Below are 18,568 nucleotides of genomic sequence, written 5' to 3'. Positions count from 1 at the left end.
ATATTACTCTTTTATATTCTTGCAAAAAGTATAATCTACTCTTTTTGTTTTTACCAAAAAAAAAAAAAAAAAAGTATAACTTATGATCTAGTTGTGATTTACACTATACTTGAAAGTTTGATGGGAGAGGAATTGAGACTTGAGAGGATAAGAGAGAAAGAGAGAGAGATGAAAAGACATGAGAAGAGTGTGGAGTGGAATAGCTATGAGATAACTTTTCTCGTGTTTGAATCTTTTAAAATTTGAAAGAAATGGAGGAAAAAGAAAGGTTGAAGGGTGGTGTAGGGGCCTTTTTTACGTATTGTGCATTGGGTTGAACTGCCTCCTGCGGTAATGGGCTCGAATATTTCTGAGTAAGGGAGTTAGGGCCAGTCCAATTGTAACTTAACTTGGGCAGGTTTGTGCACAAATTATGCCTCATTTGCCAGGAGTAGGATTACGGTAAGCAAAACTGTTTCAGATGAGTTACGGCAGGCAGATATAATAATAACAGCAAAACAGAGTACTCTAATTATTTAAACAAAAATGGCCAAGTAATTCCTACTTATAAAACATGAATACAGTTGTGATAATGTCATTTACAGAGAGAAATAAAGGGGAGCGAAAATAATATGAACTAATCAAGAAACGGGCATAGAATCAAGTTTTAAGTTTGGTCTGTCGAAGCAAAACCAAAGAGGGGAGAACGCCTCCTCTCAATGCAAATAATCTCCCAGGAAAAAAAGATCCTATCGTGGGGATTAATGGCTTTGAGGGAGTCGGACCTGAATGGTTATTGCCCAAAAGAAATCCTTGTTACGTTTTGGAAGAGAGCAAGATTTAAAGGGGGAGAGAGGGAAATCGACCTACTGGTGCATGCCCATTGTATTATCTCTCTTTTTTCCTTAATTTCCTCTCTTCTTTCCTCTGTTTTTTATCTTTTCTTTCTCTTTTTTTCTTTTTTACTCTATTTTCTTTACTCCGTGACTACACTCTGTTTTTCGATCTCTCTCCCAGGGCATGGCAAGGGTCCTTTTATAGTGCCTGCCGTGACCAGTTTTTTATCATTTTACCCCTTAACCGCCTTTGTCTGATCTGGACGTACTTGCCGATCACTAAAGGGCTTGTCTGTGTGTCACTTATCCTTGCCCGTCAAAAGTAGGTTTGTTTCATTCGTCAGTCCTTCGTAGCACTCTTATCTGCCATGGCATAAATGCTTTCTCTCTCTACCCTCAAGGCATGCACCTAGCGGTTCCCCTCTCATCCTTGCCTCTTTTGGGTGGTCTGTCATCCCAGCAGGACGTACCTCCTAAAAGGGTTTGGGCAGGAACCACAAAATAGGTCTTTTCCCCTCTCCCCACCACCAAACCATACCCGTTTACCTCTTACCTCTGGCCCATGGCCCCATCGCGTCCCATATTGGCTGGGTACAGGCTGGTGGTGCCTGAGTCTTGCGCGTGCTTTCCTTTTAGATATGTCCAAAAGTCTGCCTACTGCTCATGTGTTTGCTGTGATCTGGAGACTCTCCCTCCGTATTTTCTGACCTCTTATGTGAGCTTTTCTTTGGTTTCCCACTCCACTGAAGAGCTGGACTTTGTCCGATAATGGGCCTTACATTTCTTTGGTCCACTCTCGGTTTTCTTTATTTCTTGCAACGTTGTATTGTTATTCCTGCCATAATAACTTAATCCTACTGGACCTATTTTGGGCCAGCCGTTTATTCCTTCTCTTAGTGGCTTGTCATGGCCACTGTTTTGCTTTTACTTATGGGCCCCTATGTCCCTTTGGGCTTTTCTTTGGGCATTCATGGCCCGTTTGCTTTCATTGGGCTTCCCTGGCCCAATAACCTTAGACTCATCCTTGGGGTTCATGAGCCTGCCAGAAATTCCTTATTCTCTTAGTTTGCATTGCCTTGGGCCTGCGGCAGCCCTTTCTCACTTTTCTACCTCATACATTGCCTATGGAATGCTATTTCTTTCTTTCCGAGTTTCTTTGAGCCCACTTGCCTCTTCAAGATCCATTTGTTTATTTGTTGGGCCTATGATCCATTATTCTTGCCGCTTAGGCTTAATGGTTTTTTGCTATCTATTTTGTTAATTCCTTGTTATCCTTATTATTGGGCTTTCTTTCTGTCTGCCTGGGCTCTCACAAATGGCCCTCAACAGGTGGAAAAGATAAGAAATGATAAATATTAATATAGGAAGAAATCGACAAATATACCATTAATTTATTGAACTCTATGTTTATAAAATAATAAGGGCAAAATAGGAAGTAAATATACCAAATCTTTATTTTACTAACAACCAGAATCCCTCCTCCAAATTCCTCCAATTTGGGAAATTAAAAATAAGAAACTATATTAAAGCCTTTATTCTTCCCTTTATAAAAATAATAAATATAGGTATACAATATTTCCTCCAGTGGAGGGACAAATCTCTCCCTTAGAAGGTATTGCCCGCTTTAGGTAAAGACTTTCATGGATTTGCTCAATCCCACATTGGAGAAAGACGCTTCCCACCCACAGCATATATGCATGAGCCCATATGTGGGGTGTATGTGAGTTCATGCATATATGTTGCGGGTAGGAGGTGTCTCTCCCTGATGTGGGATCAATGGATCCATATAAAAGTAATTTTAATTCAATCACAACTTATACCAAGTTGTGAAATTTTTTTTCCTAACATTATTATTTTAAAAAAATAACATTATTATTTTTTTTTCCGTTAATTTTTAAGCTTGATATGATCCATGAGCTTGTTTTTGCTAATATGATACATGAGGCTCTGGATTTCAGGTTCTTGACCATTCCCGTTCCCAAAATACTTTGCTTTACTATGTTTGGACTATTGAATTGTTGGTTGAAAATTATTGTAGTTACTAATTTAAGAGTTCTTCTAGAACCATAACTTTTGTGCCACAAACTCTAACATGCAAATTGTTAAGTAGTGGCAGCTCCACTTGTGAGTGAGGGTGGTCATAAGACTATCCTAATTGTCAATAAAAAAAAAAGTTTAAACTAATTTGTTTTTCCTAACCCACATGATAATATTGAGAATTGGAGTTTAAAAAAAAAAGAGTAATATTATGCCTACAACATTTTTACAAAAATTTCACAAATAATCCTAGGTGGCAAATTATTATTGGTTTTAAATTGAGTCCATCATTGACATTACTTTTTTATCTATAAATAACAATTTATTACCTATGATTTGTTGTGAAACTTTGTGAACTTAGGATTTCTCACAAAAATAATTTAGTGCAAAACATAATCCTTGTGGGGGCCTTTTTTGTGTATTGCGTGTTGAGCTGGGCTACCTTCTGCGGTAATGGGCCCAAATGTTTCTTAGTAAGGGAGTTGAAACCGGTCCAACTGTACTCAACTTGGGCCGGTTTGTGCACAAACTATGCCTCGTCTACCAGGAGTAGGTTTACGGTAAGCAGAACTGTTTCAGATGAGTTACGACAGACAGATATAATAATAACAAAACATCGTATTCTAACTATTTAATAAAAATGGCCAAGTAATCCATACTTATAAAACATGATTATAGTTGTGATAATGTAATTTACAGAGAAAGTAAAGGAGAAAGAAAATAATATGAACTAATCAAGAACGGGCACAAAGTCAAGTTTTAAGTTTGGTCTGCAGAAGCAAAACCAAAGAGGGGAGAATGCCTCCTCTCAATGCAAATAATCTCCCAGGAAAAGATCCTGTCGTGGGGATTAATGGTTTTGAGGGAGTCGAACCTGAATGGTTAATGTCCAAGAGGAATCTTTGTTATGTTTTGGAAGAAAGCAGGATTTGAAGGGGGAGAGAGGGAAACCGACCTACTAGTGCATACCCATTGCATTATTTCTCTTTTTTTCTCAATTTTCTCTCCTCTGTTTTTCTTTTCTTTCTCTTGTTTTCTTTTACTTTGTTTTTTTTTTTTTTTTTTACTCCGTGAATACCCTCTGTTTTTCGACCCCCTTTTTAGGGCATGGCAAGTGTCCTTTTATAGTGCCTGATGTGACTAGTTTTTTTATCACTTTGCCCCTTAACTGCCTTTGTTTGGTCTGGGCGTACTTGCTGACCACCAAAGGGCTCGTCTGTGTGCCACTCACCCTTGCTTGACAAAGGCAGGTTTGCTTAATTCGTCAGTCCACCGTAGCACTCTTACCTGCCACGGCATAAATGCTCTCTCTCTCTACTCTTAAGGCATGCACCTAGCGATTCTCCCCTCAACCTTGCCTCTTTTGGGTGGTTTGTCATCCTAACAGGACGTACCTCCCAAAAGGGCTTGAGCAGGAATCACAAAATAGGTCTTTTCCCCTCTCCCCACCACCAAACCATACCCCCTTTACCTCTTAACTCTGGCTCATGACCACATCCGTCCCATATTGGCTGGGTACAGGCTGGTGTTGCCTAGGCCTTACGCGTGTTTTCCTTTCAGATATGTCTAAAAGTCTGCCTACTGCTCATGTGTTTGCCGTGATCTGGAGACTCGCCGTCTATGTTTTTTGACCTCTTATATGAGATTTTCTTTGTTTTCCTGCTCCATTCAAGAGTTAGACTATGTTTGATGATGGGCCTTACATTTCTTTGGCTCTCTCCTTAATTTTCTTTATTTCCTGCAATGTTGTATTGTTATTCCTGCCGTAATAACTTAATCCTGCTGGGCCTCTTTTGGGCCAGCCGTTTATTCCTTCTCTTAGTGGCTTGAAATGACCACTGTTTTGCTTTTACTTCTGTGCTCCTATGTCCCTTTGGGCTTTCCTTTGAGCATCCATGGCCCATTTTCTTTTTTTGGGTTTTTTCGGCCCATTTGCTAATTCCACACTCCCATGGGTTTTTTACTAACTTCATTGGGCTTCCCTAGCCTAATAACCTTATTCTCATCATTGGATTCATGGGCCTGCCATAAATCCCTTACTCTCTTAGTTTACATTACACTGGGCCTGCGGCGACCTTTTCTCGCTTTTCTACCTTATACCCTGCCCATGGGATGCTATTTCTTTCTTTTTGGGCTTCTTTTCAAGACCCATTTGTTTATTTTTTGGGCTTATGATCCATCATTTCTGCCGCTTGGGTCTAATGGTTTTTTGATATCTATTTTGTCAATTCCTTGTTGCTCTTATTATTGGGCTTTCTTTCTTTCTGCCTGAGCTCTCACAAATGGCCCTTAACAATCCTTATCTCTTTGAATAAGAAAAATAAATGTCTAAATAACAAAAATAAAAATTAGCTTAAATAATAACAAAAAAAGCCCAAGCAACAAAAAAATTAGGTCAAATATTCAACAAATGAACAAAATATTCAATAAAAAACTCATTAAAAAAACCAATATCATTATTTCAGGCCCTCTCTCACTTTAATATTCTTATCTCAACATTTTTTTTTTTGCTTTTCCATTTTGTTAGCAAAAAAAAATTATAAAATTTTGTATATTTGCATGTTTCTTTTTTGTGTGTGATGACTATATATTCAAGTTTTTTATTTTATTTTATTTTAATTTTTTTATATAAATATTTTGTATAATTTAAGTTTTTTAATAACTACCCTAAAAGAAATTCTTAAAGCCGTGACAAAAATTAAATTTTTGTCTATCAATAACAACAAATAACAACCAGTCATTTAAAATTTTATTGTGAAAAATTATAGATATAATATTTCTCATCATTTTTATATGAATCTACTCTTTGTTCTTCATCGCAAACAATTAATCACATCAAAATTGTGATAAAAATAGTGTCCCTAAATTTTCTAGATAACCAAACATCCGCCATTGACCACGTGACAAAGACAAACTGAAACAACCTCTCCTAATTTTTTCTTGCAGAACAAGTATATAGCGATTCCCAAATTTCCACCTGGATCCAATAAAAAAAAAACCCAACAATTGTCAACACATAAACGCGAGTACGTTTCTCCAAAAAAAACGCGATTACACCCCCCAACACGACGTCGTTTTATAACACATTCTCACTCTCATTACTCATAACCCCTTCTAAAACCTCACACTTCTCTCTTCCCTCAGACCCTAAAATCTCTCTCTCTCTCTGCGCGAGATCGATCATCCACCGTCTGATTTAACCACCAACGGCCCTGATTGCTCACCAGAAAAACGACAATGTAAGTCTATAACTCCATCTTCTTCTTCTTCTTCTTCATCTTCATCTTCCTCACAATTTTCAACAAAAAAACGCACCGTTTTAGTGTCGTAAAAAAACCGAAAATTGTCGATGTTTCTTGCATAACAAGTTGTTGTGTGCATGTAATAATCGAAATTCTCGTAGTTGAGGTGCGTGGTATAGTTTTGATTTTTTTGGTTTTTTAAATTCTGTTTGGCTGCGTAGAAATTAGAAGGAAAGGAAAAAGAGAAAATGAAAAATGTTTTTTTTTGATTTCATGTTATTTTTAAGTTTTATTATTATAATATCGTTTAGATAAATTGCCGTTTCATATTCTATTGCAAATAAATCGCGCATATTTTTGATATATATATATATATATATGTTATTTTTCAGTTTTATTATTTTTCATATATATATATGTTTTGGTTTTTTAAATTTTGTTTGGTTGCTTAGAAATTAGAAGGAAAGGAAAAAGAGAAAAATGAAAAATTTGTGTTTGATTTCAAGTCATTTTTAAGTTATTTTTATTATTATAATAATAATAATAATAATAATAATATTTAGATAAATTACCGTTTCATATTCTATAGCAAATAAATCGCACACTATATATATATATATATATATATATATTATAAAGTCTACGATTATTTTTTTTAAAAAATATTATAATAATCGCCTATTTATTATTTTATCTAACACTTATTTATATATTTTTAATAATTTTGTAAATCAATCACGCATTTTTTTTATAATATTTATAAAAAAAATGTACAAGTTTGTACTGATTTCATTTTGTTTTACTTGTTCTTTTTAAAAGAGGCATGTTGTTTTGATGTTTGTACAAATGATTCTGTACAAATTTGTACAACAAAATGTCATTTTCTTCTACTTGATTTTTTGCCAATGAATTCTAGCTCAAATGCAACTAAATGCAAATTTAGCTTATATATATATGGGGAATAAATTGTTGAGTTTATTGAAACATGGTAATTCTTCTCAGTGATGTAATTATGCTTGGGCCTTGGTGATTATTTTACGTAATTCACTTTGATAAAGAAATGTATTATATGAGATTATAGTGCAATGCCTTCAATTTTTATTTGATTAATAGTTTATGGCAATTTCATATATTTGTTGTCGTTGTTGTTAATGATCTAGCAGCTTAACTGGGTGGTTTTTTAATTTTCAGAAATGTGAATCTGTTTCTCTTTGTAAAGAGAAAGGTATTCAGTAATGGCTTCTCGAGCAATTTTGAGGAGGAAGAGACTTATTTCTGGTTATGTGAATGGCTCCACACGCTCAATTCAAAGTTTCCCCTGTATTGGTCATGGGCATGCTATGCAAAATTCGGATTCACGGGGTTCAAGGTCCAGTGAGGAATACCCTTTTACATATTTTAATGGCAGGAGTGGTGGGGATAAAGATTCCATGGCAAAAGAGGGAATATTAAGCTTTTCAGGTTTAGGACAAATTAGGCATAGATATTATGGGACTATGGTTTTGGGTTTGGGAAATGTAAAATCAGAGTACATTTCTCCAATGGGGATCAGAATGTCAGCACTGTTGATTCGAAATGCTTCTACAGCTGCAGCTAAACAGCCTAACATGGGCAATGATGATGAAGAAAATGAAGAACTGATGGATAAAAAGAGAAAGGAAGCATCTGCGGAGGAATGTGATCAAGCTGTTGAAGGTTTGAGTAGTGCAAAGGCTAAAGCGAAGGCCAAACGGTTGCAAGAATCTCAGAAGGCTAAATCTGTTTTGCAAAGAGTATGGGCCACGTTTTTAGGGATTGGTCCTGCTCTGAAAGCTGTAGCTTCTATGAGCAGGTTAAATTCTTTTTCTGAATGATGCTTATATGTATTATTCAACTGAAAAACTTTTACTAACATGATTTTACTAATGCTGCTGCTTTTGTTGGTTTTACTATTTCTTCCTGCAGGGCAGATTGGGCCAAGAAGCTTGTTCATTGGAAAGATGAATTTATATCAACTCTGCAACATTACTGGTTGGGTACTAAGCTACTCTGGGCTGATACAAGGATCAGTTCAAGATTGCTATTAAAACTTGCTGGTGGGAAGAGTCTCTCCAGAAGGGAGAGGCAACAACTAACGCGAACCACAGCTGATATTTTTAGGCTAGTTCCTTTTGCAGTTTTTATCATAGTGCCATTCATGGAGTTTCTGTTGCCAGTATTTCTTAAATTATTTCCCAACATGTTGCCATCAACCTTTCAAGACAAGATGAAGGAGCAGGTACTGATTGTGATGGGTGTTGCTAGTGTTTTATCTTATTTTTCACTTAACTCACATGATGTTTTGACTTTCTCATCTGCTTTTTTCTTGCACTTTTTTTTTTGGAACTTGTTATGATGGTTCCTGCATGGAATTTTTCTTTTTAAATCTAATATAGTTGTCAAGTTTTGTTACGAATTAGTATTTATTCATTCTCAAATTATGAAGATCATAGTTCCTGGATGCAACAATAGGATGTTTGTGTGTGTGTTAAACTGTGAACTCTGGGAGCTGTTGTGCTGTAGCAGAATTGAGCAACTGACCACGGAAAAACATAGAAAGTCTGTGCTTATGCTTTAATATCTAAGTAAATGCAACAAAAGCTGATTATAGTGCATGAGATTCTTTTTCCCCTGATGAATGGAGTGTATGACATTGCTAACCATGAATTTAAGCCATTTCTTGTGGGGAAGGAAAAAAAAAAATTGAATATTTCGTTTTTCCTGACCGTAACTTAAGTGGGCAACATACATTCTCTTGCTCTGTCTTGTAGGCAGACACACGAACTTGCATCTTTAGATAATGTTTCTGTAGAATATATTGATGCACACTTAGGTTCATTAAATTCTTTAAATTGACTATTTGGTTTAATTTAATTGCTCAATATGTAGGAAGCACTGAAAAGGAGGCTAAATGCAAGAATAGAATATGCCAAGTTTCTCCAGGACACAGCGAAAGAAATGGCAAAAGAAGTTCAGAACTCACGGAGTGGGGAAATTAGAAAAACAGCAGAAGATCTTGATGAGTTTTTGAACAAGGTTAGGTGCTCAGTTTCATGATCCTCTGTGGTTTTCCTCTCTCTCTTATTATTTTATAGGAAAAAAAATGCAAAATTGACCCTCTAACTTTCACTCTTTTTCATTTTAGTTCTCTAACTTTCAGTTTTGTCAATTCAGTCCTCTAACTTTCAATTTTTGTCGATGTAGGATTCCGTTAAACCTCAATTATGAGCTGCCGTTAATGTCATTGAAACGACACTGTTTTCCTCTTTTTTTATTTTTTATTATTTTATAATTTTAATTTATTTTTATAATTTTGGAATTAAAAGAAAAAAAGAAAAATCTGTAAAAAATAAAAATAAATAAAAAAGAAAACATTTAAGGGGAATGATGACGTTGTTCCCCTTCTCCTGAAATTGTCGTCAACATCGTCCAAGAACTCCAAGGCCACAGATCACACACCTCAACACCAACTCTGCCACCCTCACTCTCCTATCAGCTACCTTCACATTTATGCTATGAGACACTGGGACATTGCCAGGACTTATTCCAACACCCAAATAGCTCATCCTTAATTCCCAACACACACACTTTCAAAAGTCTAGAAAACACAGAAGAGAAATTAGAGACAACCCTCAAACTCACACAAGGCCTCCCAAGCACTGACTCACAACCACCAACAATAATTTCCACTACTTTAATACACAAACAGGGCAGACACAACTTTTTATTTATTTATTTTTTCAATTGCTCAATATTTGGTGATGGAGATTAGTGCAAGCCTGTGAGGTGTGCCAAGTGGTCAAAGCTAGAGGCAGCAGAAATGCATGACCTCTATGGAGAAAGGGTACTTCATCGTTTTATAAGTACGCAAAAAATCAAAACTGAGGAGCTCATCTTCCTCATGAATATTGGACTCGTCATTGTCCTTAAAGCCCTGGAAATCTAGCTTGAAATCGTCGTCAACGTCGACCACAGGCTTCAAGAATCTCCTTCCCGAGGTGGGTTTTTTCTGATCTCCCCAGAGATAGTCCCCTGTGAGCCACCAAGCCCTGACCGGCGCCATGAAGTTGGTTTTGATTTCAGGGGAAGGGGAACGACATCATTGTTCCCCTTCAATTTTTCTTCTTCCTCTTCTTCTTCTTCTTCTTCTTTTTTTTTTTTATTTTTTATTTTTTTTATTTTTTTATTTTTTTTATAAATTTTTTTACAGATTTTTTTCTTTTAATTCCCAAAAAAAAAAAAAAAAAAGAAGAAGAGGAAAACGGTGTTGTTTCAATGACATTAACAGCAGCCTATAACTGGGGTTTAATGGAATCCTATATTGACAAAAATTGAAAGTTAGAGGACTGAATTGACAAAATTGAAAGTTAGATGATTGAAATGAAAAAGAGTGAAAGTTGGAAGGTCAGTTTTGCATTTTTGCCTATTTTATATAAATGTTTTAACATTTTTGCCTTTTATTTAAATGCAGGTTAGAAGGGGTACCAGTGTCTCTAATGAAGAAATTTTGGGCTTTGCTAAGTTGTTTAATGATGAACTTACTCTAGATAACATCAGCAGGTTGTTATCATGATCACTTTGATATTATCATGATCACTTTGAGATCTGAAGTTATATCCCCATGCACATCCTTTTCTGTAATTGATATCAATATTATTTGGCTATTGTGTGAGATGCAATCATGACTTCTCTGTTTATGCTTCTTTTGCTCCTTTCAGGCCTCGTTTACTCAGTATGTGCAAATACATGGGAATCGACACTAAATTATTCAAATTTAGTTTTTCAGATGCATACTTACGTTACATGCTCCGAAAAAGGCTTCAGAGGTGAGATACACACTTTTACATAATCAGCATATTATTTAATTTTTTTAAAATATATATATATATATATATATATTTATATATAAAAGGGTCATGTGGTTTTGAAATTGGACATGGTGAGGGTCAATGGAATAAAGAGTTCAGAGCATAGGACTAAGATGCAACTTTTTGTTGAATTTTGACATCATAATAATATGAGTATGGATAACTTCATTTGTTGGGAGCTTGTTAGCTCACCCCTTAGCTATGGAAATTATTGAAATCCTTAATGCAGGTGATTTTCTTTTGGCAATGAAGACTTTTTTTCTTTAACTTTTTAAATTTTTTTAAAGTTTTTGCAATGTGAGGTTATCAGTTATGTGTTAAAGGAATCTCATACATAATTTGTTAATTATTATTAGATTTGGGTCATCATTTTGTTGTTTGGGGATCTTGTAAAAACTCTACAAAATCATTTCTTGAAAATATTTACATAATTATTACTCTTTTTGATGTCTTTTCATGATTGACATTTGACATTATCAGTGAACTCCCAAAACTTATATTTTTATCTCTAAATGTAAATATCCTGGTAGGTTTTTAAAAATTCATTACAAGAATATTCAACTTTATGTGCTAAAAAAATTAGGCTTGTATTACTTAATGTAAGCGTGAATTCATTGAATGCCCCCCTCCCCTGTTTATTATTTCAGGATTAAAGCTGATGATAGATTGATTCAAGCGGAGGGTGTGGAATCCCTTTCAGAAGCTGAACTTCGTGAGGATTGTAGGGAGCGAGGCATGCTTGGAAATCGTTCAGTGGAAGAAATGCGCCAACAGGTTTTTTTTCTTAAGCTGTACCTATTTATTTCATTCCATTCTCCTACTTAGTCACTGAAGTGTTGTGTAAGGTTTGCAAACTTGAGTCTGAATTGTGTTTACACTGTTAGGCGATATTAGTTATACTAAATGCGCCAAGAGCCTTGTAGCTCAGTGGCATTCCCTGCTCTACTTTATAAGGAGAGCCAGGGTTTTGAATTTCCCTACCCCCACTTGTTCTAGCAATTGAATTATCAAAAAGGTTTACTAAGTTTCCCCACTTCCTCCGCTGTTGTGTATTGAAAGAAAAGAAAAGCAGGGGAGTTAGTTGTGTTGAAGTAGATAGTAGCTCTTTTCTTCTTATAAACTGATTTGAATTATATCAAACATATTTTTGTTCAGTTTATTAATTATTGTATGAATATTTAACTTCTCCATGCAGCTTCATGATTGGTTGGATTTGTCTCTCAATCATTCTCTGCCATCTTCTCTTTTGATCCTTTCCAGGTAATTTGAAGCCTCACCAGTTAATCTGCTCACCCTCTTTGCATTCTGTACTCTAGGACATCTATATTTTGTTGATACATATGTAGGGCTTTTGTTGTGTCCGGGAAGTTGAAGCTAGAGGAAGCTCTCCAAGCTACAATCTCTTCTCTGCCAGATGAGGTTACAGATACAGTTGGTGTTACAGCTTTGCCATCTGAAGATTCTGTGTCAGGAAGGAGGAGGAAACTGGAATATCTTGAGATGCAGGAAGAGCTAATCAAGGTTGATTTTTGTTAATATTTTTCTCCACATGCTTATATGAGCTAGTTTTGGTGTTTGCCTAGTGTTTTGTGAACCATAAAATAAGTTATAGATTAACTAAATCACTTAGGAATAAGAAAATGGTTATTTAAGTTACAGTAATATGCATAGTATCTGAATAAAATGGTGTCTAGTGCACTACAAGACTTCTGTCTCGAGGATTATTCCTTAGCAATTTCTTGATCCTCAAGTACTTATCTTGAATTACTTGATTTGTATTAACTTGAATTATAGGAGGAGGAAGAGAAAGAGGAAGAAGAGCAAGCCAGAATGAAGGAATCTAAAGCTAGTCAAGAGGACCTGGCACTGAAAGAGATGACTGGTCCAACAGCAAGAGAAGCACACGAACAAGCAAGAGAAAGAACATTAGAAAAACAAGAGCACCTCTGTGAACTCAGTCGTGCATTGGCTGTTTTGGCTTCTGCATCTGTAAGGACCGTGAATTAAAAGCTTTGAGTTGTTATAATACTGTTTTTCAATTTATTTTCTTAACATTGTCTAGTATTCTTGTGTAACCTTTAATTTATTTCATCCCTTTTCTGTTTTTCCAGTCAGTAAGTAGAGAACGTGAAGAGTTTCTGAGCCTCGTCAATAAGGAGGTATTTATTTATTTTAAACTTTATGCGGAACTTGATCAAGGTTAACATCTTTTCTGCACTTTTGTGTATTATGTTGGCTTCAAAGTTTCATTCATGGTAGTTATTGAGGATGTTGCACACAGAGGAGAATGTGGATAAAACAAAAGAAAAAAACAGAAAAGGACAGAAAAATTCTAGGCTTTGTTTTATCTATCAATAAGGAGCAATTATACTTCTAGTTCTGACTATTGACATGCTTCTCTTCCCCAATAAGGAGGTATTTATTTATTTTAAACTTTGAATATCTATGATGTGGAACTTGATCAAGATTAGCATCTTTCCTGCACTTTTTGGTATTATGTTGGCTTCAAAGTTTCATTCATTTTAGTTAGTTAGGATGTCGCACGTAGAGGAGAATATGGTTAAAACAAAAGAAAAAAACAGAAAAGGAAAGAAAAACTCTAGGCTTTGTTTTATCTATCTATAAGGAGCAATTATACTTCTAGTTCTGACTATTGGCATGCTTCTCTTCCTCAATGTCTTGCTTGTTCAATGTTTGCAATACCTTTGATTGTCAAATCAATTTGTCTCTTGACTTGCGAAAAGGAAAAAAATAAATTTCTCTGTAATTGAGTAATATGATGTTTTTCTTTATTTTTATTGTTCATAGGGTGGATATGAATTTTGTTATGGGATAGGGTCATATGATCTTTTATTGTTTGATTCCGATAACCTGAATGATTCACCAACTAATGCTCTTTATTAAAGTCAGCTCTGTCATGTATATTTTTCCTTATATTAGTGCTTGCAGATGATCATGTATCCTAGGGTTGTTATTTATCTTTTGCTAACAGTCATATGTGATTGCCTTGATGTTTCAGATAGAACTTTATAATAGCATGGTAGAAAAAGAGGGTACTGATGGTGAAAAAGATGTTATGAAGGCATATAGGGCTGCTGCGGCTGCTCGAGAAGAAAGTGATAATGCTGATGAAGTGGCTGAAGGTGAAGAGGTTTCATCGGCACTCATAGAGAGAGTAAGAATATTTAAGTACCAAGTAATTTTTTCCTTGTGTTTTTCAGTTCCTGGTATAAGCATTACCAGTGCACACAACATGATACTAACTATCTGTATTGTTTGTATTCTTCAGGTTGATGCTATGCTCCAAAATCTTGAACAGGAAATTGATGATGTGGATGCCAAAATCGGTGATCGTTGGCGACTACTGGACAGGTTTGTAATTGTTTATTGATCATGCTTCCATTGTTGTTCTTTTCCATGTGTATGATCAATGAAGATTTCCTGTGGTACTTGAGAAGTTTTCTAGTAGTAATTGATATGGTCTCATATCAGTCAAGTGGGTAAAGTTCCAGGGGTAGAACCTTGTATGTGGATATTGGCAGCATACCAAGGCTAATTCAGAAACAGAAAGTTTGTGGGTATTGTGGCTAAGCTTATGGTTCTTAATGAGTTTTGATTTTTATATGGCAATGAAGGTCATTGAGTTCAGATTAAGAATGGAGGTTTGGTTGCGAAGGTAATTTGATTTTATCAGTCAAGATGGATAACTCCTATTAGGTCATAGGCTGAGGTTCAAACAACATTTTGATTTTGTAGATGGTAAGGTTTATAACTGGTGTTGTTGTAAGTAAATCATTGGGGTTATTTAATATTTATTTATTGATTATTGAAAGAGCACAAAAGGGGCACAACTCTAGTACACAGGATGTATTCAAGAGAGACTGTCAGTTAGTTTGGGCTTGAGACACAGAGAGAGAGAAACAAGATTTTAAGAAATACAAGAGAATAAAGTGATATTGCTTGGAATCAGTATTATTTTTAAAGTATAAAGAAGTATCATTATAAATTTTCCTAAGAGCTTTTACAATGACTCATTCTAATATCCCTAAAGCTAAAACTTGATTGCAACTTGTGACCCTGGACTTATAAACATCACTTCAACCTCCAAGGCATTTCTACTGTGGTAGCTTTCACCTTTTCTCAATCTTCATTTACCTGTTTGCATCAGATAAGCTGCTTATGTGACAGACTACTTCCATATGGACAACTGGGAGAAGTTTGTTACATCTTCATAGTCCTTATAGCTCATTTTCATTGCTAATGCCTGGTCTCTCCTAACGAGGAGAGTCAGGGTTTGAATCCACCGTATCTTAATATGGGTTCAAAGGAACAAGTCTTGTCTTAATATGGGTACTTCAAGTAGTCAAATGGTATTAATGTTGCATGTATGCAGGGATTATGATGGGAAAGTAACTCCGGAGGAGGTTGCATCTGCCGCTATGTACTTGAAGGATACATTGGGCAAAGAAGGTGTACAAGAACTCATTAGCAATCTTTCCAAAGATGGAGGTCAGTTTCTTTTCCTCTCTTAATTTGTGATGTTCTATGATGTTTATAATTCATTTATAAAGATTATCAACTGTTCTTGTGCATCGTGAATTCTCCAAATAACCTTATTTTACAGGTAGTAATAGAGTTGCAAGGAAGAAGATGAGTCCTTTATTGCATAATATTTTTTACAAGTTTCAGCATATGCATGTTTTTAAGTTTCTCTTTTACTGGTTAACTGTTTTGAAGATAACACTTTTACACATTAAAAAAATGAACTCTTCCCCCGTCTAGTGGTTAGGATAATTGCCTTCCAAGCAATAGACTGGGTTCAACTCCCAGCAAACGCATGGTTACAAAATGTGTGTACCAATGACAAAAAAAAAAAATAAAAAGAAAAAAGAACTCTTCCCTCTGCTTTTTGATTTTCCCCCCTGTAGCATATAATTCTATCCTTTTGAGGAGCGGATTTAGGAAAGAGATCATTTTGTCCAGGGTAATTATGCAGTATTAGCTATCTGGCTTGTTCTATTTACACATTAATTCAAAAAGAAAAAGGAAGAAAGCTTCTGATCAATTAAGGGTGCATTATTAAAGAGAGTAACTGAATTATTGTCTACTTCATTGCAACAGATGGGAAAATTCTTGTAGAAGACATTGTCAAGCTGGGTAGTAGGGCAGAAGATGCAAATTCAGCTGAAGACGGGGGTTTGTAGATATATTCTAGTTTGATTTCCTATTGTAGATCTTGATAGATGCTCTCAAATCTCACTCCTAAAATGGTTCTGAACCAAATTCCTTTTGCTTCAAGTTCCAGTGGATAATTATTTTTGGAAGTTGCTTTTTTTTTTTCCTCATGTAAAAAAGGTTTTTAAGACTGTTGTAGCAGTCTGATGCAAAAGACATGCTTGCTAGTATAGTAAAAGTCACATCCTGATAGATAGAGACAATATATGTACACACACAACAATACTAGGGCCTTCTAGGGTATCCTAGCTATTTTTTGCACTTGAAATGAGAAAAAGAAAACCCTCCCTTATATTAGATCTATGGTTGTGTAGTAACTTAAATAAGAGCCTTGTAACTCAATGGCAAATATAGTTCTTGAGATAATTGTCAGGGTTGTTCATGTTTCGGTCGACACCAATGGAATTGGTTGAAACTGTGTTGAGCCAACTTGCTCAAAGCATGTGACTGGACCACTTGGAAATTGCAACTAGCTCGTCAGCCTCCTTTTTTTTTTTTTTTTTTGGTGCATTTGGCTGCTAAAACCGAAAGAAATTTCAATGGTTATAGTTCAAAGTGGTGTGGTATTTGGAATCAGTCTCAAGATTTTAAATTAATGTTGAGCTTACAAGTTAGACTTGGTCAAACTAGGGAAAAGCGATTGGAAAATATTAGTTTTGATGTAGAAAGATGAATTTTGATGATTGGGTGCGATTGTGATGTGAAGTTACTTGACCTTCGGTTAATTAGGTCAAAAGTTACCAGTCAAAGGCCATTTAGTTCATTTTAACAATTGGATTGTGGAATCGACTAATCCAACATCTGATTAGGATAAGTTAAACATTTTTGTCATCCTCAAGGTCTTAATGTAAAACATATGATCTTTTGAATTTATAAAGTGAAAATTAGTATTTTTCTTAATACTTTGTGTCCATAGTATTACTCTATTAACAATTTAAATCAACTCAATTTTTTTTGTCCAAAACATTATTTTTGTTACTCAACTTATTGATTTTTGTAATTGTGTTTATACTTATTGGTAAATATATATTTCAAAAATATTATATACAGTTTAATTTTTTTCAAAGTCAGGGTTTTCAAATGAACACCCAAACCATAACTTGGAGCTGCCACTGCTTGCATATGCCTTCCTCATATTGAGTTCAAGCAATGTATAGCCTTGATTTCCCTTCTGTTTATTTTTCATATATTTTAGGTTTTCAAAAGCTATCTAAAAGATATCTGTAATTAGTTTGTGAGGGATACAATCATTTTTGGGTCTCTAAAATTATATACAAAAGGATCTATTTGAGTCTCTGTTAATACCTTTGAAATAATTTTTTATACTATTGCATAAGTAGATAGTTTTATACTATGTGATTTCTTTTGGGTTTTTAATATTTGGAGAAATTATACTTTACTACTCTAAAGGCCCTAAACTATGTATCAAATTATACTCTACACCCTAAACTATTTAAACGCATACTTTGCACCCTAAACCATCACACTCATCACATTTTGCACTTTGGTGTTATTTTTATTGTTATGTTTAACGGAATCCTACTATATGTGATAAGCACATGTTTTTTGCTCAGGTGGAACAAACTTAAAAGACTAAAACACTCTTTTTCAAAATAAATTAAAATATAACCCAATTTTTTCCACATCTCTTGTGTGCTTGCCTCTCCCAAATTCAGATTCTTGTAAACCTTAAATCCCTAAGTCAAAAATTGCTTTGGCTCCACCAATGCTCCACTGTCCCTCCACCACTGCGACACCATCCCTCTACTATCGCACTCATCAGAATCTCTCTCACTTTTCACCAAAAAAATTAACCTAAAGCCCCAATTTTTCCCCCCAGATTGAAACCCCAATCCACCATTGTGATGAAATCCCCAAGTCCCCAATTATTTAACGATGTCCCAATCACATGGTAGTGCATGTGCAAACTCTGGGTCACATACATCAGTCAATTATGAGAATGGAGCTTTTTTATTTTATTTTATTTTATTTTAATATATATATATATATTTATATATATTTATACAAGATAGAATTCTACTTTAGTCTAATTTAAGTGTATATGTGTGTGAAACTCCTTCCTGAAGATTTGAACCTCGGCTCTTACCCCTTATACTCTACAAACACTTATACCTGTGGAGTTAATTGTTGGTAAATGACATAGTTGAATTATGTTAATTCAAATTTCACGATGCCTGTGAGGATGCCAATAACGTATACATAGTCATGGAGTATGTATTTTCTTGTTTCTGTTCTACTTTTAATGCAGACTATTTTCAGCATTTCTGAAAGTCTGTCTTCATTCTTTTTCTCTGTTTTTCTATGTATATACACGTAACCCACAAATTTTTAA

General features: G+C 35.1%; 1 protein-coding gene across 2 annotated transcripts; it reads left to right on the top strand.

Moving 5' to 3' along the window:
* The first annotated feature begins 5,962 nt into the window (after positions 1 to 5,962).
* On the top strand, positions 5,963 to 16,518 carry LOC115964154 (mitochondrial proton/calcium exchanger protein). 2 transcript variants are annotated; one of them, XM_031083502.1, is made up of 15 exons: positions 5,963 to 6,091; positions 7,286 to 7,925; positions 8,039 to 8,351; positions 9,002 to 9,148; positions 10,584 to 10,672; positions 10,831 to 10,938; positions 11,628 to 11,754; positions 12,176 to 12,240; positions 12,327 to 12,501; positions 12,775 to 12,969; positions 13,092 to 13,139; positions 14,000 to 14,155; positions 14,270 to 14,352; positions 15,374 to 15,489; positions 16,102 to 16,518. In XM_031083502.1, the coding sequence occupies exons 2-15, from the start codon at positions 7,330 to 7,332 to the stop codon at positions 16,182 to 16,184; spliced, it is 2,301 nt and encodes a 766-aa protein (XP_030939362.1). In that variant the 5' UTR covers positions 5,963 to 6,091; positions 7,286 to 7,329; the 3' UTR covers positions 16,185 to 16,518. The 2 variants fall into 2 exon arrangements, with proteins under 2 accessions (XP_030939362.1, XP_030939363.1); XM_031083503.1 differs by lacking the exon at positions 5,963 to 6,091 and adding an exon at positions 6,164 to 6,267.
* The last annotated feature ends 2,050 nt before the right edge of the window (positions 16,519 to 18,568 follow it).

This window comes from Quercus lobata, chromosome 10 (assembly GCF_001633185.2).
Source record: "Quercus lobata isolate SW786 chromosome 10, ValleyOak3.0 Primary Assembly, whole genome shotgun sequence".
NCBI lineage: Eukaryota > Viridiplantae > Streptophyta > Magnoliopsida > Fagales > Fagaceae > Quercus > Quercus lobata.
Note: the sequence above shows the minus strand (reverse complement) of the source record. Positions and strands in the feature narration are given on the sequence as shown.